This window comes from Heloderma suspectum, chromosome 16, assembly GCF_057233095.1.
Source record: "Heloderma suspectum isolate Gila_16-S chromosome 16, 16-S_ref, whole genome shotgun sequence".
Taxonomy (NCBI): domain Eukaryota; kingdom Metazoa; phylum Chordata; class Lepidosauria; order Squamata; family Helodermatidae; genus Heloderma; species Heloderma suspectum.
This window is the reverse complement of record NC_139473.1, coordinates 3,467,965-3,488,474: the sequence shown is the minus strand read 5'-3', so window position 1 is coordinate 3,488,474 and position 20,510 is coordinate 3,467,965. Positions and strand designations below refer to the sequence as shown.

At 53.8% G+C, this 20,510-nt stretch overlaps 1 protein-coding gene across 5 annotated transcripts in view; it reads left to right on the top strand.

The window, feature by feature from the left end:
* The window catches only part of NCOR1 (nuclear receptor corepressor 1), a 110,976-nt gene that overhangs the window by 76,533 nt on the left and 13,933 nt on the right, over positions 1-20,510 (top strand). For 3 of the 5 annotated variants that reach the window (XM_084822530.1, XM_084822529.1, XM_084822533.1), the window contains exons 24-40: positions 298-458; positions 1,822-1,942; positions 3,835-3,936; positions 4,344-4,441; positions 5,230-5,401; positions 5,925-6,065; positions 6,360-6,443; positions 8,247-8,500; positions 9,743-10,097; positions 11,622-11,846; positions 13,302-13,508; positions 14,409-14,540; positions 15,683-15,886; positions 16,004-16,169; positions 17,556-18,052; positions 18,940-19,071; positions 19,932-20,101. In XM_084822530.1, coding sequence (XP_084678656.1) covers positions 298-458; positions 1,822-1,942; positions 3,835-3,936; positions 4,344-4,441; positions 5,230-5,401; positions 5,925-6,065; positions 6,360-6,443; positions 8,247-8,500; positions 9,743-10,097; positions 11,622-11,846; positions 13,302-13,508; positions 14,409-14,540; positions 15,683-15,886; positions 16,004-16,169; positions 17,556-18,052; positions 18,940-19,071; positions 19,932-20,101 — 3,221 coding nt within the window. The remainder of the gene's footprint in view (positions 1-297; positions 459-1,821; positions 1,943-3,834; positions 3,937-4,343; positions 4,442-5,229; positions 5,402-5,924; positions 6,066-6,359; positions 6,444-8,246; positions 8,501-9,742; positions 10,098-11,621; positions 11,847-13,301; positions 13,509-14,408; positions 14,541-15,682; positions 15,887-16,003; positions 16,170-17,555; positions 18,053-18,939; positions 19,072-19,931; positions 20,102-20,510) is intronic. The other 2 variants (XM_084822532.1, XM_084822531.1) reach the window with 1 other exon arrangement.

Sequence of the window (20,510 nt, the reverse complement as noted above, 5' to 3'; positions counted from 1 at the left end):
TCTCCTTAAATTCTTCCCACAGGGCTGTTGATGGTAGATGGCCCAGGGTGCATGGGGGATCAAGCTCAAGCAGGCCCTGAGGAAAGCTTGATAATGGCCAACTAAAAGGCGTTCAAACCGATTTGAATTTAAATGTTAAATAAGTCTTTTGATGAGGGCTAGAAACTTGAAAGATACATTGCCGTGCTTATAATTTAATTCTGAGATCTGCTAGAGATACGGAGCACATTGTCCTGACTCACCACATTGTTTTATTAAGACATCTTCCTTTTCTTCCTCTTCTCCCCCTCCCCCAAGTCCTCCAACCTGCTCCACATCAGGTAATAACTAATCTCTCCGAAGGGGTCCGTCCCCCGACCACGCGGCCGACCAGGCCACCACCCCCGCTGATCCCATCCTCCAAAACGGTGGTGCCCTCCGAGAAGCCATCCTTCATCATGGGCGGCTCCATCTCTCAAGTAAGCGGGAAAGGGGGGAGTGCATTTTAGTAGCAGCTGGGGCTGGAGTACCGCTAGCTCCACCCTTCCTGGGGCCCTTCAGACGTGTGGAACTGCACTGCCCACAATCCCGCAGCCACCATGTGGGATTGTGGGAGTCGTAGTCTCGCAACTCTGGACAGCACCAGATGGGGGAAGGTTGCACTCAGTGTACTCTGGTACAGAGACTAAAGACAATACAGAAAAAGCATAGGTGAAGCCTGTCCTGGCTCTCACTGACTGTTACTCCTTGTTTGTCCATTCTGAGTACAGCTGTGATGAGTGGAGTGAGACCTGCCCCTGCATTTCATTCCTTCACCCCCCTGGGGTTCCGTTTTCCCTCCTCGAACAGTCATTTCGTGGCCACTGAGCACACACAGTCCTTGTTGCGGTGTTTTTGGGGTCCCCCCATTTTTTGTATGCTGGAAGGCTAGGCTTCCCCCCCCCCCGCAAGCCTGCTGATACCCCCTCTTTTTATTATTATTATTACACATCTACTCCGCCTTCTTTCCTCTTCAAAGGCCCACAGCAGCGCTCATAGCCCTCCTCCTCCTCCTTGTTAGGCAGATTCGGCTGAGAGTCCGTGACTGGCCCAGAGTCGCCCAGTGAGCTTCATGGCCGAGTGGGAACCCGAACCCAAGTCTCCTGACTCTGAGCCCAGCACTCTAACCACTGCACCACACTGGCTGTCTTGCATGGAGGAGAAGGCTGTCGATGGCTACTGGTCGTGATGGCTCTGTGGTCCCTCCAGTATCAGAGGCAGTGTGCCTGTGTACACCAGTTGCTGGGGAATGTGGGTGGGAGGGTGCTGTGGCACTCATGTCCTACTTCTGGGCTTCCCCGCTGGGGCATCTGGTTGGCCACTGTGTGAACAGAATGCTGGACTCGAGAGGCCTTTGCCCCGATCCAGGAAGGCTGCTCTTATGCGGGCGATGAAGTTTTGTCCGTGCAACGACTGGCACTCAGAGAATTGAGATGGCTCTTAGTATATATTGGCTTTCCCTGACCCAGGGCCCTCCAGATGTTTTGTGTTACAGCTCCCGTCAGCTGCTTCCAGCATGGCTGATGGTCAGGGATGATAGGGCTTGTAGTCCAAAACATCTGGAGGGCACCAGGTTGGAGAAGGCTGGTATATATGAGGATGGCAGTGCAAAGAGACAGACACAGGTACCCTGAACCGCATGGCAGAGTGGATCGTGTCTGTTCCAGCGTGTGATCGGCCCTTGGATCCAGCTGAGTCTGTGTTCTGCCAGTACTGAGATCAAATTTTTGTCCTGGGTTTAGCTGTCATTGTTACATAACTGCATTACAGGGTTGTTGTTTTGCTTCGCCCCCCCACTTCTAGGGAACACCCGGCACTTACCTAACCTCCCACAGCCAAAGTTCTTACAGTCAAGAACCAGCCAAGCCATCTTCAGGTTCCATCTCTCTTGGATTGCCGAGACCACAGGAGTCAACCAAGCCAGGTAGGGAATGCCCTCAAAAGGGCCATCTCCCCCCAACCCAATAGTTCCCTCATGAGTCTCTGGTGTGAATATTTCACAGAGGACACGAGTAGGGAAAATGGTCAGTGAGGTCTTGTTGTTCATACACTAGAATGGCCCGTGTTTAAATAGCTGGGAGCCAAAAAAGGGACTTGGCTCCAGAACAGGGATGCAGAACTTCGGACCCGGGGTCCCAATTCGGCCCTGCTGAGTTTCCCCCTCTGGTCTCAACCCATTTCCCCCAACCACCAATTGTTTGGTGATTTCCCAGCCATTATGCGTCTTTTCTCCCCATTTTAAAAAGTTGAAATGCCTTTCCTGAGTCTTAGGTACTGGGAAGAAGAGTTGTAAGCTAAATTGTGCTGGTATTTTGGCCCCGCCCCTTTTGCCTTCAGTCCTACCCACCACCAGAATGCGGCCCCTGAGAGCTTCTCTGAAATGGATTCCGGCCATCAGCTGAGGCTCAGCACGCCTGCTCTGGAAAGTGTGAAATATTGACAAAGCGGCAAAAGGCTCTTGGCTTGTGCGGAGAGCATTCTAGCTTCTTCATATCTATTTAGGATGTATTTATTTATGTTGGTGGGGTCCTGCCATGTGGTGCTTAATGTCTAAATCAGAGGTAGGCTGTCTGAGACTACAACTCCCATGAGCCCTAGCCAGCGTGGCCAATGGTCAGGGATCATGGGAGTTATAGTGCAGAACGTCTGTCGAACACCAAGTTGCCTACACTGACTGTCAGCAATTCTCTGGGGTCCCAGATGGGGGGATCTCTCAGCTGAGAGATGCTGGGGATTGAAACTTCGAACCTTCTGCATCCAAAGCTGGCGCTCTACCAATAGGGTTGTCAGAGAAATCCATTTGGGTGTGGCGTTCGACACGTCTTCCTAGGTTCGGCCCTCCGGACTTCATTTTGGTTTGTGCAAATTGCGCAGATTTATGCAAATTGTGGAACCTGCGGGGGGAAACACGCAAAAAAAAATTCCTGGAGTTCGGGGGGAAAGACCGCAGCTTGGCTTGCAAACACAAATCAAGCTGCACACGCCATGGAACTCCATCGAGTAAGAAAAGAACTGGATTTCCCAGCAGCAGACATCTCTATCTAGCACCGAGTGGGGGGAGAGAGTCTGGGCCCCCCTAGCAGGGCACGTGGGCGGTCTCTGAGGACCACACGCAGATTACAGGTTATGTATCCCTGCACTAAGTATTTGAAAGCTGCCCCAAAAGCCATTCTTGATAGGATGTTGTATGCGTGTGTTAAAATTTAAAATCTGGCTTGGGTGTGTGTGTGTGTGTGTGTGATTAGTGCTCCTAAGTTTGGACGGCTTGGCTTCTAGGCAGCCTGAGGTCCCGGCACCTCTTTCTATTTAAAAACGAGCCCCTGGTGACGGCCGGTGCGTACGCTTACATTCTCTGCGACCATGTGAGGCATCAACGTTACAGGCAGGCCACACGTCTTGATAGTGTGACAGCAGGACCTTCAGGGTGGAGAAAAGGGAGGACTTCTTCACACCATGCATAGTTAAACTGTGGAATTGGCTACCACAAGATGTGGTGATGGCCACCCATTTGGGTGGCTTTAAAAGGGGATCAGACAAATTCCTGGAGGAGAAGGTTATCAGTGGTTACTAATCCTGGTGGCTAGAGGCTACCTCCGGTATCAGAGGCAGGATGCCTGTGTATAGCAGTTGCTGGGAAACACAAGCGTGAGGGTGCTGCGGCCTGTAAGTCCTGCTTGTGGGTTTCCCACAGGCAGCTGAATGGCCACTGTGTGAACAGAATGCTGGCTTAGATGGCCCCTTGGTCTGATCCAGCAGGGCTCTTCTTACGTTCTTAAGTGAAACGGTTCTTTCTTTTCTTCGTTCCCTGCTGTGAAGCTTCCATGCCGTATATCAAGCAAGAGGAATTCTCTCCCCGAAGCCAAAACTCGCAGCCCGAAGGCCTGTTGGTCAGAGCCCAGCATGAGGGAGTGGTCCGAGGTGAGCACACCAAGAATCCGGCCTTTTGACGGGGTGGTTGCGCAGGGAGGTTGTCGTCCACAGAAATGCGGAAAGCTTAGCTTAGAAAAGTGGTGGCTAAAAGGGTGTTCTGGGCAAAATGGGGAAAGGTCGTGAATGAATCACTTGTGTATTTGCTGGGCCCTTTGGCTTTTAAAATAGTTTGGTTCTATTTTAAAGAAGCATTTTGTCTTTGTTTTTGTTGGATCTTATGGAATCGTACGTCTCTTTGAGAGGCCAGGTGGATGGAAAAGCAGTGAATAAATATTCTCAGTAAAGAATAATAAATGCATAATAAACCTTGTTGCTTAACACGACAGGAAGGAGAGAGAATATGTGTGTGTGTGTTGCATTTGTGTCACCTGCCTTCCATTTGTACCTGCCTTCAGGTACGACGACCATCCAAGAAGGAAGTATAACGCGAGGGACTCCAGCCAGCAAAGTCTCCGTTGAAACCATGCCGGCTCTGCGGGGATCCATCACTCAGGTATTGCCTTCTGCTGTGTGGCGCTGAGGCCCCAAGAGAGCCAACTTCCAAAATGATGCTTTGGATTTTTTTCTTTGGGAAAAGACTCTCCTAAGATACATCAGCAACAAGACAGGGGTTTTCTTTGTGTTTTCCTCTTTCTCTCTCTACACAGAAGGTAGCTCTCCAGATGTTTTGGCCTTTGACTCCCAGAAGCCACTGCCAACATGGCCAGTGGTCAGGAATGCTGGGAGTTGAAGTCCGAAGCATCTAGAGATCTAGTTTCTGCCCACTGCTTGGTCTACACCTCCTCCTCCCACTTTATCCTCCTAGCATCCCTGTGAGGCTGACAGAGAGTGTGACTGTGCTAAGGTCACTCCGTGAGCCTCCTGTCTGCTCTCCATCTACCCAGTACTTCTGGGCTGCCCGCAAGCAGGGCATGGAGGCAACAGCAGCCAAGGGTCTAATATGGTGTAAGTCAGCTTCTTAGGTTCTTGTTCCAATCAGTCATTTATTCAGAACCATGACGGCTGGAATCTTAGCTTTATATTCAGGGGAAGGATCATAGCTCAGTGGCAGAGACCCTGTTTTGCATGCAATAGGTCCCTGGTTCAACCCCTGGCATCTCCAGGTACTGCTGGGAAAAGCTCCTGTCCGAAACCCTGGAGAGCCGCTGCCAGTCACAGTCCACAGTCCTGAGTTCAGTCGGGCCAAGGGTCCGACCCTGTAGAAGGCAGCTTCCGGTGTTCCCTTTCAGGTGTCGCTTAGTCCGAGGCCCGCATGTCTTAGTTCTGCTGCTTTCCTTGCAGGGTACGCCAGCTCTGTCGCAACCTGGGATCGCAGCCGACGTGCTGCTGAAGGGAACCATCACCCGGCTGGCTACGGAGGACAGCAGCCTGGAAAAGTGCCGTGAGGAGACTGGAGCGTCCAAAGGCCACGTCATTTATGAGGGAAAGAGCGGGCATATCATAACCTACGACGGTGAGTACAGAGCTTGGGGCAGCTGGCGCCTGATCTGCAAAACGGCCTGCAGTTCTGGGCTGATAGCCGCCGCTGGACTTGGCCGACACAAATGCCATTTTGATCTTTTTCCCACGGTAATCCACCGGGCCTAGGAAAACTGGGGCATATATCTAAAATGATTTCTAGGCAGCCTTTAAGGGTGGAAACTTCTCAAGGCGGTGTATGAGATAAAAGCTGCATGAAGGGGATACAACTAAAAAATCCACAAAACCATGTTTCAATAAAATCCATAAAAACAGAGATTGCCAATTTGAAATCAATAAAAACACAACTGACCCGGAAAGTCCCATGGCGTAGACTTAAGGGAAGGCCAGCAAAAAAGGTGGGGGTCTTCAGAGCTTTCCTGCAGACCTGCAAAGAAGGGGGCTGAGGAACCCCCAATGGAAGCTGATTCTAGAAGTGCAGGGCCACCACCAAGAAGGCTCACTCTGCCTGTGTATTCCCTGCCTGTGTGTTGACCCATCTTGCTGCATCTCAACAGCCATTAAGAATGTCCGGGAAGGAACCCGAAGCCCAAGGACAGCTCACGAAATGAGCCTCAAGAGGACATATGACGCCATGGAAGGAAATATCAAGCAAGGGATGTCGATGAGGGAATCCCCTGTCTCTGCACCGTTAGAAGGTAAAATATGGTTGCTGCAAGTCTTTTTCAAAGAATTGATCATTTTTAATAAAAACAGCTGGCCAGTGTGCAGTAGAAAGCTTGCAAACCATGGCAGTGAGGTAACTTCTTTAACGGGGGATGAATATTGGGAAGACTCATTGGATGACGACTCTTATGGAGGACTGCTTTTGGCCCACTTCCTGGTTTCCCCTTCCGAATCCGCAGCAATGGGCAACTTGCTGAAGTGTGCATAATTGAACAAAGAAAGGTCTGTGTCAGGTGCACCCTTCTAACTCCTTCTCATCTTTTTAGGGTTAATCTGCCGTGCCCTGCCTCGGGGGAGCCCCCACTCGGACCTGAAAGAGAGGACTGTGCTGTCGGGCTCTATAATGCAAGGTAGAGAGAAAGAGAGGCTTTCTCTCCCTTCTCTTCCCATTCAGTAATAACTACGTCCCTGGTGCTGTATGTAACAAAAATTGTAACTTAGCCCAGTAGGGGGGAAGGTGGGGGGGGGGGAGAGAGAGTTTGTATGTATATTTTTAGTTTATTCTATTTATATACACCTGCCTGGACCCTAAGATCATCTTTACCAGACCCTCTCCGGGAGCCCCCACCAAAGGAAGTAAGGTGGGTGGCTACTAAGGCCTTTTCTGCTGTGGCACCCCGGAATGAGCTTCCCAGAGAGGTTTGCTTGGTGCCTACATTGTGCTCTTTCCGGTGCCAGGTGAAGGCCTTTTTCCCAGGCATTTTTGTTTTTCAGTTTGTGTTTTAAATCTAGTATTCTATCTTAAATCTTTGCACTGCTGCTAGCTTATATTTGGTTATTTTTTATCCCACAGTTTTAAACTTTTATATTGCATTTCCTCATCTTGTATTTTACAGTTTTAATTGTTGTGAACTGCCCAGAGAGCTTTGGCTACTGGGCAGCATAGAAATGTAGTAAATAAATAAGGTATTTCTGTGCCGCCTTCCTAGAGTCTAAACCAATCTAGGCGGTTTACAAAAGGCCCAAAACTCAAAACCCAGAATCAGATAAAAACATAGCAAAACAGTAAAAAAAAGTCTTAACAACCGTAACAACTTAAAAAGCCAAATGAAAAAGGATGTAGAGAGAGTGGCGACTGGTCATAAAACTTCCCAGAGGGAAGCATGCTCCCAAGTCTGGGAGCAGCGCGAGAGAATCCCGTGTGCCCGACAAGCAGGCGTGTCTAAGTGAGGGTGTCTTCCAAAAGGGCCTCACCTGCTGGTCTTAGCAAATGAGTCAGTTTGTGCTGAGGTAGGCGGTTCCTCATCTAAGTTGGCCCTACGCCGTTTGGAGCTGTAGAGGCAAAGCCCCGCACCTTCAGTTGAGCCCAGAATACAACTGGCTGTAGAGAAATAGACAGGGGTGTGTGTGTATCTATTTACTAGGTGTGTGTTTATATCTATTTATAAAACAAATCTGTTGTCAGACTGTACTGGTGTATCGTGCTACCAAGGCCCAAACTAGACATGGTGTCATGCATGCAATTACGTGAATCTGTTTTTTAAAAAAATACTAGAGTAAAGAGCAGGCACAAAGGGGAAGTCCTGATCCGATTTGGTCCCTGGCCGGAAGAGGCTGGTAGGGAGACACCCCCTCCTTACCCTTCTGCTGCAGCCCTGATCAGGGGAGGAGTTGGGTGCTATTTGCTTTGGAAGGGAAGCTCCATTGTGGGATATTTCCTTCTAGTGCAAAGAGCAGGGGGACTTGTGGGAGGGGGGGAGGAGAGAGATACAATTCAGAAATTCAGAAGGGGTAAACCTCCCCCTGCCAGCGGCCAGATCTGTATCAGGGCCCCTGTGCATGTTTGTTACTTTAAATTTTAAATTAATGAACAGGCATGCAGGCCCTAATACTGATTAACTTTTTAGAATGGGGTGGGGGAATGTGCAGATGCTGGGAAACCACCAGTCGAATGGTGGCTGAGGGGAAGGGGGCGTGGCCATCTGGGGAACCTCAAACGGGTCAAATGTGGCCCGCAGACCTGAGGTTCTGCACCCCTGCTTTAGAAAAAACAAAGACCTAACTGCATGAATGACATACATCATGTTTGGGCCTTACTTTGGATTAATTCTCAGATCCCCCCACTAGGTTAACTAGCCCAGGTTGCCTGAGATCTACTAAACCTTTGCCTGAGATCTACTAAACCTTTGCCTGGTCCTCTCTTTCCTGACCAGGCACCCCGAGGCCCACGGCCGAGAGCTATGAAGAGGGCCTCAAGTACCCAAAGATCAAGCGGGAGTCTCCCCCGACGCGGGCCTTCGAGGGTGCCATCACCAAGGGGAAGCCGTATGATGGGGTCACCACCATCAAAGAAATGGGCCGCTCCATCCATGAGATCCCCAGGCAGGACCTGCTGAGCCAAGAAAGCCGTAAGACCCCGGAAATAGTCCAGGGCACCCGGCCCATCATTGAGGGCTCCATCTCTCAGGTAGGCAGGCGTCGGGCAGATATATCCAAGGGATTGGGAGTCGTTGCGGGGACATGGACGGAGAAACAAACCCATTTTCTGATGGTGACCAAAGGCCTGCATAAGCAAAAGGATCGTAGCTGTTTGAGGAAAGATGGGTGGGCGAACAGGTTCCTGGGGTGAGCAGATTCACAAAGGAGGGTGCCATGTCTGAGCAGGCCCTGTTCCTGAGAAGAGCCTCTCCCAATCAGAAGTACTCCTAGGCTGGAGTGTTCAGTTGTTGGAAGACAATTCCCATTATAGAAAGCACATCCTACCGGCGAAGGCTGTTTGGCAGTGGAGCAGCCTGGCTTGGGAGCGCCCTGCTATGGCTGACTCAGACTCTGTGTAGAGCAAATTATGGGACAGTCCAAAAGGCAAGGCAGCAAAGCAGGCAAATGGCCATGCACAAAGTTCTAGCCCAGTCTGGGATCAGGCAAAGGCAGGAGTGGTCCAGATACAAGCAAAGGTCAAAGCACAGTTAAGCAGTAAGTTACCATGCACAGTCCAGAAGCAGAGTCAAATGGGAGTCCAAGGGCTAGTAGCACAGGAGGTCAGTCGTAAGCCAAGGTACAAGGCACAGGAGCGGATGAACAGTGTTGGCGAGGCTAAAACTGAAGGCTTACATAGCCAGAGCTTTCTGAGCCCCACCCAGGGCTCAGCTGCAGTTGCATCATAGGCCCCCAGCAGAAGTCCTCCTCCTTTGTACTCGAGCACTCCTTCTCAGAGGAGCCCTTTTGGCCCAGCCTCTGCCTCAGAGGCGAAACTCCCCTCCTTCTCCAGGGACGGACTCACGGTGATCTCCCCTGAGGGCCCAGGCTCCCCCTGGTCTCCTGCCCTGGGTGCCTCCTTGGCACTGTCTGCCTCTGGGAGCTCTAGCTCCTCAGAGGAGGATTCCTCCAGCAGGGGCACAACAGGGAGGTGGTGGGTCCTCCTCCTCTGGAAGAGTTTAAGCAGAAGCTGGGCGGCCATCCGCCAGGGATGCTTGAGCTGCACCCTGCATCGCAGAGCCTGCCTTGAGCAGTGGGCTGGCCTGGATTGGCCTTCTCCAACCTGGTGCTCTCCAGAGGTTCCGGCCTACAAGTCTCCTCAGCTCCAGCCAGCTGTGCCAGCTCTCAGGAATGCTAGGAGTTGTCGTCCAAAGCACCAGGTTGGAGACGGCTGGATTGGAGGACCTCCTGGGACCCTCCCACCTCTCACGCTCCTGTGATCCCTGCTCTTCAGGGTACGCCCATCAAATATGAGAGCAGCTCTGGCCAGTCGACCATCAGGCACAATGTAAAGTCCCTCATCACCGGCCCGAGCAAGCTGCCCCGCGGGATGTCGCCGATGGAGATGGTAGCGGAGAACGTGAAGGCGGCGGAGCGAGGGAAGTACGAGGACACCAAGGCCGGGGAAGTCCGCTCCCGCCACACCTCGGTGGTCAGCTCTGGGCCCTCGGTCCTCCGCTCGACCCTCCACGAGGCGCCCAAGTCCCAAGTGAGCCCCGGGATCTACGAGGACGCCAACGCCAGGAGGACGCCTGTCAGCTACCAGAACATGTCCCGGAGTTCCCCCATGATGAGCAGAGTAACAGAAGGTGCGTTGGCCAGGCTCCTCTGAATATGTAATGCCAGGCCTGGCCAAGCCGAGGGCCTCATCCTGTCTCAGAGAGCAGGGCAGTTGGCTAGTCTAACACTGTCAGTTGTCCCCCTGTTGTTGGACCAGGGTAAGATGGCCGGCGAGCGTTCCATGAGTTCAAAGAGGCCCTGACTTAGGTCCTTACATTCCTCTCCTCTAAGGCAGCCTACCAGATGTGTTGGGCTACACTTCCCATCACACTGGCTGGGGGTGATGTGAGCTGTAGTCCCAACACATCTAGAGGGCAGCAGATTGCAGAGGGCTGCTCTAAGGAGTTCAGGGCTCGTGGCTGTGGCTTTTCCTCCCCTCACCCCCATTTTAGGCCACAACAACCCTGTTGAGGTAGGTTGGGCTGAGCAAGATGGTGTCTGGGACAAGATCCTCCCATGAGTTTCTTGGCTGAGTAGCTGAGTGAGGATTTGAACTTGAGTCTCCCCTCTCACCCCCTCCTCCTGATCTGTCACTGTAACTAAAATGTTACATAGGTAACATACTTTTAAAAATAGTATGCTCATGTCACAGTGAAGGGTTCTGCTAACCCTGAAGGAATCGGGGGTGCCCCCTCTCCAAAAACACATACCATGCCCCCCCCCCCCATTTTAGGAACAGGCATATCTGCTCCTGTGTATTATGGCCGTAGCTGTGTTCAAAAGCAAACTCTTTTAGGCTGCAATCCTTTACCTGCCTGCAGGGAATAAGTCCCACTGAACACAGCATGACTTACCTCTGAGTGGACCCTGCTGGCGTGTGGGTCCTTGGCAGGCGCTCAACCATACTGACCCTTGACGCCAGTCCTGACATTCACCTTGACTTGTTTATCCTGCTAACATTTAATTTTAAGACGGCTGCCATGTGCGCCATTGCAAGAGGCTGACAGTGCAGCATGACAGATGTCTGCTGTTGGGTTCAAACAATAATGGAGCCGATACATGAAAAACACAGTGCCAAAGGCAAAGTCACAGAGTAAAAACCGCACCAACCCCAACAGACCAGCTTCGATGTAAGATGGTCTCAGGTTGCTCTTTGGCAGAGGGGTCATGCTGGGTTATGGGTTACTTTGGGAGAAAGGAGAGGGCACTGGGGGCTGGATGCATGGATGCACAACTCGATTTTGGTCGGGTTGTGCATCCATTCTGGGTTCCGGTCAGAACCAGCTAGAACTCTAAAGGAGCGATCCAAGGTGCTGAACCGATTTTGGGGCTGGGGCTCAGCACCTTCAATAGCTCCTTAAGAGTTCTGGCTGGTTCTGATCAGAACCCAGAATGGATGCACAACCTGACCAAAATCAGAGCCACCAGCCTCCACTGGGAGAGGGCAGCCAAAGTCACTAATCGCTGCCGACGTTTGGGAGATCGGCTGGACAAGCTGGGAGAAGACCTGCTCCCCTACCGGGGACTGGTTTCTTTTGGACCAGACGGTCTGCCTTGAAATGTCCTGTTCTTAGCTGGGCTCATTCCTAACCGTGACCGGCTTTCCTTTGCAGCCAGCATGACGCCAAGCAAGGCCGCGAACCACGAGAGGAAGTCTACCCTCACGCCGACGCAGAGGGAGAGCGTCCCGGCCAAGTCGCCGGTCCCTGGGGTGGACCCTGTCGTCTCCCACAGCCCCTACGACCCCCACCACCGGGGCGGGACGCCAGAGGTCTACCGGAGCCACCTCCCGTCACACCTGGACCCGGCCATGCAGTTCCACAGGGCTCTGGATCCCAGTAGGTGGCCTTTCTGCTTCTCCGCACATGAGGCGTTCAGCAGCGAGCAGCGCGACGTGCACTTTGTGTCCGTGCTTTTTCAGGCTTTTACCTTACAGGGCAGGGATGGGACTACAACACCAGTGATTCCGACCAGTGGCCACGTTAGCTGGGGTTTATGGGAGTTGTAGTCCAAAACAGCTGGAGGACTCCAGGTTGCCTCCCTCTGCTTTAGGGCAGGGATGGCCAGAAGCTGTTTGGGCCTTCAACTCCCAGAAGCCTCTGCCAGCATGGCCAATGTTCAGCAGTGCTGGGAGCTGAAGTCCAAAAGTTCTGGAGATCTACTCCTGCTTTAGGGGATCCTTCTCTCCCCCCCCCCCCCCCCACACACACACACCCATCAGCTTTTCACTGAGGGAACTCGACCTGCATCTCACCCACCCACCAAATGGTTGCCATTTTTGAATGTTTCCCTGTAAAAAAAAAAAAATAATAAAAATTAAAAATGATAAAGCCCTTGAAAACAAAAACTAGTACATCAGGGGGTAAAGTCCTAGCCCAGCCTGCTCCCTGCTGTACTAGCTTTCTGCTTTCAAGGAGTGAGTGTGTGTGTGTGTGTGTGTGTGTGTACACACACACACACACATACATATATATATGTATATACACACACACACACACACACACACACACAGAGTCCTGGTAGATCAGACCAAGGTCCATCCACTGCAGCCAGCTTTTTCCTTGTAGCACCTTAAAGACCTGAACGTAATTGTCACAGTCTGTATTTTTTGCACTCTGTGTGTGTGTGTGTGAGTGCGCGCGCGCATTTGTATCTGTGTGTGTGCGTGCGCGCATGTATGCGTGCATATATGTGTGTGCATGTATATATATCTGCATATGTATTTCTGTGTGTGTCTGTATATGCATGTGAGTGAGAGTGTGTGTGCATATATTGCGTGTGTGTACCAGCCTTCCCCAACCTGAGATGTGGTGGACTGCGACTCCCATAACAACCTCCCCCCGCCCCAAGCCAACTATGCTAGGAGTTGTAGTCCAGCTCACTTGGAGGGCACCAGGTTGGGAAAGGCTGATTTAAGGCCGGGTCCGCGCAGGCAGCAATCCCCAGCTGAGTCTGGCAACTCCTTCACGTTCCGCTCATGTCCCAATTGGGGCATGAGCGGCACAGGAAGGGACTCGCCTGGGGTCCTGCAAATCCTGGCTGAGTGCGGGGGATCCCCTTGTTATCTCCAACCAGAGATAACGTGGGGATGCCTCTCTCCAGGCTAGGGGGCGGGGCCTGCAGAGGGTGCCCAGCTCTGAGTTAGACTGAGAGACGTCAACTGGCCAAAATTCAGCCAGTGAGGTTCACAGCTGCGTGAGGATTTGAACCCGAGTCTTCCCAGTCCTCATCCGACACTCTCTAACCAAAGTGGCTCCTATCCACCGTCAAACCTTTCCCCCCTCCTCCCGCAGCCGCCGCCTACATGTTCCAGCGGCAGCTCTCGCCCACCCCCGGCTACCCAAGCCAGTACCAGCTCTATGCCATGGAGAACACCCGGCAGACTATCCTCAACGACTACATCACCTCCCAGCAGATGCAGGTCAACCTGCGCCCCGACCTGACCAGGGGGCTCTCGCCCCGGGAGCAGACGCTCACCCTTCCCTATGGAGGGGCCAGAGGTGAGTCTCCCTTCCCCAGTGAGTGCTTTTGACAGGACTGGGCGGGGGGGCGGTATCTAGAGCAGTGCGTTTAGCACATGCTCCTCCGATTCTGCAGTTTGGGTGGGGGAACGTTCTCTCTGTGGAGGGCCCCGTTGTCAGTAAAACCTTTTCTTGAAGTAATTTCAGCAATCAGCTATAAGCTTTTACAGTCCCAGTAAAGATCTATAGATAATAGTTTACAACATAGGTCCTTGGCCAGAATCAGTTCATGAGCATCAGAACAAAAGACCCGATCAGCCCTGGGTTCAGCACACAGAATAAATCCAAACAAGTTTACAGTTCCAGTGGAACCAGGAAGTTTTCCAGGTGACCAAGACATTGCTCCTGGCAAAGTCTTCTGCCCATTCCTCCGGTTTATATATAGGGGAGGGGCTCCTAAAGAGCACCGCCAGGCTTTCAATCCTGGCAGGGAAACCTGCCTCTCAGGCAGTTGCTGTGCCTCCCTGGACGCCTCTGTACCACCCTCTTTAGTTGATGACGCCTCTTAGGACACACCCCAGAAGCCCCTTCTCCTGCAGAGTCCTCCCCCCGCTGCCCTGTTCCCATGGAAGACGTCCCTGGTTGAGAAGGAGGGACCTCTATCGAGGCCAGGTCTCCCAGCTGTGGAAGATGGGCCATACCAGCATCCTGAGCCTCACCCCCTTCTGGCTCATAAGACAGTGGGAGGCCTGGTAGAACTGAGTTGCCCTCTCCTGCTCTAAACACCTCCCAAGGAGGTCTGATAGTCTGTCAACAAGACTGAGCAGCTCTCTCCCGAGCGGCGTCTCCGCTTTGAACAGCAAATCAGTCCTCTCCGTAACACCCGGTGAGATGGAGTCATCTTGTGCCCATCGCTGTAACGGTTTCTCTTCCCCTTAGGAATCATTGACCTGAACAGCATGGCACCCATCTTGGTGCCCAGCACCCCCCCGATGGAGAGGATCACCTACATCCCCGGAACCCAGCTTGCATTCCCAACCAGGCCATACAACCCTCCCTCCATGTCCCCAGGTAAGAGCCTCCGTGGCCCCAACAAATGCCAGTTTGGGGGAAACCAAAGCACTCTCAGGACCGTCTCGGAGTAGGGCGGTACCATTTTTTGAAGTTCTTTTTTCTCTCCCTCTCGTGTTCCCTACAAAAATCTCCCCTCCGAAGCTGCTGTTTTTGCATTTCGAGGGGAAGCTTCCCTTGGCGCCATCTTGGGACTTCCTGTCTGTGGGTCCGAGTGTGATAGCCTCAGGCACGACAGCTGCCAACTCGTGACGCTCATCTAAACTACAGGCTCCCTGGGCTAGGAGCCATTCCCTCTGCCTGGCAGCGCTCAGGCTGTGGAGGAACGGAACCCCAGGCCCGGGGACCAAGTCCAGCCCTTCTTCTGGCCCTCTGGGGTTCCCCCTTTCTCTGGCCCCACCCCCTTTCCCCCAACCGCTGATTGTTTGGTGGTTTCCCAGCTTTTCTGTGGGCTTTTTCCCCATCCTAAAAGGTTGAAACGCCTCTCCCAAATCTTAGCTGACTGGCAGTCAGAGCTTTATGTTACAATATCCTGCTATTTGGGGCCCATTCCCCTTTGCCTTTGGCTCTGCTCGCCACTGGAATGTGGCCCCTGAGAGCTCTTGGACTGAAAAAGACTCCTCACCCCTTCTCTGGGGGAAGGGGAGGAGGGACTCTTGATTTTTCTGTATTTTTCCCCCCAGCATTTATATCCCACCTTCCTAACAGATATTCAAGTTGCCTTCCAAGTGGAATAAAAGCAATTCAGAAGAATAAATAATAATGCTAATAATAAAAACAATGACATAATTTAAATAATATAAATAAGAACATTGGTAAAATCCCAGAGCAATCTAAACATGACACCTCAACTCGTTTTAGATCCATGCAGCCCACAAGGCCTGCCCAGGGACTTCCTTCAGTTTTAGCGCAGTCATACCTCCCCTGCACCCCCGGTAGGCAAGGTGGGGTGGGGGAACTGTAGCACACTTAGTAGGACGAAGGATTTCCCGCTGTTCTTAGTTCCCTCGCCAAACTGCACTTCCCAGGATTCCTCGAGCTGGGGGGTGGGAAAGGCCATGGGGATGAAGATGATGATGTCGATGGAGAAATGGGTGTAAATCCGGCTTATGTGTGTGGTGTCGACCTGCCTTTCCGTGCAGGGATGAGCCCCTCGGTCTGTTTCTCAGAGTCACGTCTCCATCTTTGCCTGCCAGGGCACCCTTCACACATGGCGGCCTCGGCGGTGGCCAATGTGGAGAGGGAGAGGGAACGCGAGAGAGAGAAGGAGCGGGAGCGCGAGAGGGAACGGGAACGCGAGAGGGAGCGGATCGCTGCCGTGCCCACCGACCTCTACCTTCGTCCAGGTGAGTGCCCGTCACCCCTTCCGGATGCGTCTCCCTCTCCTTTTCGATACCTTGCTGATGGGGTCCTGTTACCCCCGTACCCCTCTTACTGACTCTGTCTTCCTCCCTGTCCTGCAGGCGCTGAGCAACCAGGCAGACCTGGCAGCCATGGCTATGTCCGCTCGCCGTCCCCGTCGGTCCGGAGCCAGGAGAACATCATGCAGCAGCGGCCCAGCATTTTCCAGGGGTCCAACGGGACAAGCGTGATCACCCCGCTAGACCCCGCCGCCCAGTTGCGCATCATGTATGGCTTGTTTTGTTTTTGCTGGGCAGGCGACTCTTAGCGCTTGGGAATGTCTGTTGTTCCCCCGCTAAACCGTGTCATGTAAATGAGGCCCTGCGGGGGCCATTGCACTGCGGGGGTGAGAGAGTGCTTTGCTTGCAGAAAGTCCCAGGTCGCCTACCCTTGATGCAGCAACACCCTCGCACCTGGCGGCTTCTCCAGCCTTGCTGATAAGGTCTCCAGGCAGGGGGCAGAGGGGCTGGGATAGCTGAGGCCTGGGCAGAAGGTAGATCTCCAGACATTTTGGACTTCAGCTCCCAGAAGCCCCTGCCAGCATGGCCAAGGGTCAGGAATTCCGGCTGTTGACATCCCGGACGTCTGGAGCTCATACTTTCTGCCCACCCCTGAAATAGCCCACCCTTGATGGAATAATGTCTCTACCCTGAATAAAAAAAACAAAAATGGATAACATGGGAGATTCCACCCCCACCCTACCCCCTGCCCAAAGTTCATAACCCAGAATAGCCTTTTCCAACCTGGTCTCCTCCAGACGTGTTAGACGGCAACTTCCATAATTACCAGCCAGCATGTGCAGTGCAACACATCTGGAGCGGGCACCAAGTCGGGGAAGGCGGCTCTAAGTTCTAGTGTTATGGGGGGCCTGGGGGGAGATAAGAGAGATGCAAGCTGCTCATTTATACCGAGGGCTGTTCCAATCCCGTCTGGCCTCTTTGCATCTGATTTTTATATGCTGCCACCGCAAACGGAGTCCCAGACCTTCAGGCATTTATCTGGATGAGATGGGGGAATTTCTCCCCCATCCCCCCGCCCCCAGTGACAAGCATGGTTTTTTTAGGTCTCTCCACCACAGATAGAAACCTGTAATTCACTACACATAGGGCCTGTTTTGGCTTGTTTCACCCCATTCCTGTGTCACTCGTGATACGGACCACTGCCTTGTAACCGCAGCTGATGCTCCTGCACAGAGCAAGCCGAGATAAACCATGCAAGGGAAGCGAAAGGTGTGCCAGCCCCTCCCTCTCCGCCAGTCACTTTTAACCACCCGTGGAACTGGGAGGAGATGAAGGATTCTGAGCGTTACCTACCCTGTCCCTGAAGCCCAAATTCCTTGATTCTCATTTAGACTGTGTAGATCAGCTTCCCCCAGCCTGCGGCCCTCCAGATGTGTTGGACTACACCACCCACCATACCCCAGCCATCAGTGCTCGCTGGGGCATGCTGGGAATTGTAGTCCCACACATCTGGACAGCACCCAGCTGGGGGAGGCTGGCTTAGATCCTTGCGGCTGCATCTGATACATGAGGACCTCGGATCGTACTCAAGCCGAGAACTCCCACTGTGCCTCTCACCTCAGTCCCCTGAGCCGTGTCCTCTTTCGGCCCGCAGGCAGCTCCCTTCCAGTGCTCCTTCCATCACCCAGGGGTTGCCGGCGTCGCGCTACAACACCGCCGCCGATGCCCTGGCCGCCCTGGTGGATGCTGCTGCTGCCGCCCCTCAGATGGAGGTTGCCAAGGTGAAGGAGGGCAAGCACGACGGCAGCCGGATAGAGGAGAACCCGGGCCTCAGGGCGGCTGAGCAGCAGCAGCAGATGGAGCAGAAGGTGGCGGAGGCCGAGAAGAGGGGGCTGTCGGGCTACTCCTCCTCCTCCTCCGGCTACTCCAGCAGCAAGCCCCAGAGCCAGCTGCCGTCCTCGTCGGTCTATTCGGAGGCCGGGAAGGACAAAGGCCCGCCGTCCATCTCCAAGTATGAGGAGGAGCTGCGGACGCGCGGGAAGACCACCATCACGGCGGCCAATTTCATCGACGTCATCATCACCCGGCAGATTGCCTCCGACAAGGACGCCCGCGATCGCGGCTCCCAGAGCTCGGATTCCTCCAGCAGCCGTAAGTTGCCCTCCTCTAGCTCCGCTCGGTGGCGTTTCTGTGGCTTTTCTGGGCCTTCGTAGTGTGGCTCTTGGCTGGGCAGTTTAGGCACTGAATAACCCCACGGCAGGGCCAGCGCAGGACCTCCCGCTGCCCCCCTTCCACCCAGCAGCGCTGGTGACAGCCGCCACGTTCCTCCGCCCCCCGGCAGTGACGGCGGCGGCATGCTGTGGGCTTCTCCCTCGATGCCTCGCGGTGAGGGGTCTTTCCTCCGAGCACGGCCTTGGCGAGGAGGTGGCCCTGGAGACTGCCTGCACTGTGTCCACAAAGGCGCTTCCTGGGGCCACCTCCCCACCAGGGCCTTGCTTGGAGGAGTGAGGCATTTGGGCCGGGCGCTCTGGAGAGCCGCGCTGGCCTCTCTCTTCCGAGTGGCTGCCAGGGCTTCCCAGAGAGACTGTCCATCCGATGCTGAGCACTGACGGGTCCCCCAAGTGAGGCATCAGGCGGGTGGGGCACGCAGTTCCGGTGGTGGCCCAGGCACATGGGGTCTGCTGCCCTTCAGGGGCTGCCACCTAAGGCGGAGGATTCACCCTGCCTCATGGAAGGGCCGGACCTGTCCAATGGCCTGCCCAACCCGCCCTGGGTTGGGGCTCCTCTCTTGGCGCCTGAGAGGCTCCCTGCCCCTCATATATGTATGTATGTATATATGTGTGTGTGTGTGTGTGTGTGTGTTTAATTAATTAAAACGGGGAGGCTGGTCTGCTGCAAATCAAAGTGCTTTCCTCCAGCGGCACCTTTATTTGGGCTCAAAGGGGTGGCTTGAGCAAACACCACCACAGCGGGATCAGGAGCAGAGCGCCTTTGAATGACCTCCCCGCCCCCACTCTCTTCTCCCCCGACCTGCGCAGTTTCCTCCTCCCACCGCTACGAGGCACAGAGAGATGCCATCGAGGTGATCAGCCCTGCCAGCTCGCCCGCCCCTCCCCAGGAGAAGATGCCCTCTTATCAACAGGAGGCCCCCAAGATGAGCCAAGGAGAAAGTAAGTCTGACTGGGAGAGAACACTCAGGGGACGAGAGGGGGATATTCTCCCAAAGCCCACACCCCACTTTTCCTCTAATGGGTGAATCTCCCTGCACCCCCATACAGGATTGGGGCAGCCCACATGGAGTTTATTCCTCCCTCCCAATGCCAGGAATTAGAGCAGTCTTCCCCAACACTTCCCTCTGGATGTGTTGGACTACAACTCCCCACATTTCTAGCCTGCCATCATGGGTGGGAACGCTGAGAGTTGTCGTCCAAGACATCCGGAGTGGGGGAACAGTTCAGTGAGGCCTATTTTTGAGTCTTCTGAGGAACTTGATCGGCACTAGATTTCAGGACAGGTGAGAGGACTCCCGATCATCCTTCCCCCAAAGTGTGTGTCGCTTGGAATATGGCTGCCCAGGGCCCTGGCCGCTCCGACGGCCTTCTTGCAAGGGGGATTCAATGGAAGATGTGATGGGGCAGTATGATGGCTGCCCTTCGCCCCAGAGGGACTCCACGTCCAGGGGCAGTGGGCTCTCCGGCTTCAGCCGCCGGGAGAGGTAAAGCAATTACCTGCTTGCAGGATCCCTGGAGAAGCCCCTGTTCAGAGACAGGATGCAGGACGCGGTGGGCTCGCCGTGCTCCAATCCAACAGTGCTGCTTCGGGGGGCGAGTGGGGGACCGCCACTGCCATCTCTGCCTCAGCTTGTGAGCTTCTGGGGACCAAAGGACAGATGGGTCCTCTGGTCTGACTGAATGGAACTTTCCCCGTACTCTCAATCATCCAGTGCAGCGATCTCTTTTTTCCCCTCCCTCCCTCCCTCCCTCCCTCCCTCCCTCTCTCTCTCTCTCTCTCTCTCTCTCTGGGAAACTAGGAGACTGCAGCTGTCAGTACGAGGGGCCAATTCACCCTTACAGGCCCCAGCAAGACTCCCCTTCGCCTCAGCAGCAACAGCCGCCCCCACCTCCGCCTCCCTCACAGGGTGAAGCGGTGGGGCCCGTGCCCCGAACTCACCGCCTCATCACCCTCGCCGACCACATCTGTGTAAGTCTGCAAGCCTGGCTGGCTCTCCAGAGGGATGTACGTATTTACGTATTTATTTGTGGGATGTGTTACCTGCTTTTCATGACAAAATAATCCCAGGTAATAAAATGCAGCCAAATCACACGACGTCAAGCCAAAAGAAAACAAAACTCCCCCAAAACAGTCAAACGGTGGAGAGCAGTAGCAGATCAATAGTAGTTGACACCAGGGGTGGGGAACCTCTTTCGGAGAAGCTCTCGGGGGCTGCGTTCTAGTCGTGGGCAAGGCTGAAGGCAGGGATGTTTGAAAAATTCCTTTCGGGTTGTTATCGAACGGGCTTTGCCCAGTTTGTACCTTTGCGACCGAACACAGACTTGAACGCAATCTGCAGCCGAAGTCTGTACATTTCTGAGCTTGCGGACCCCCCAAA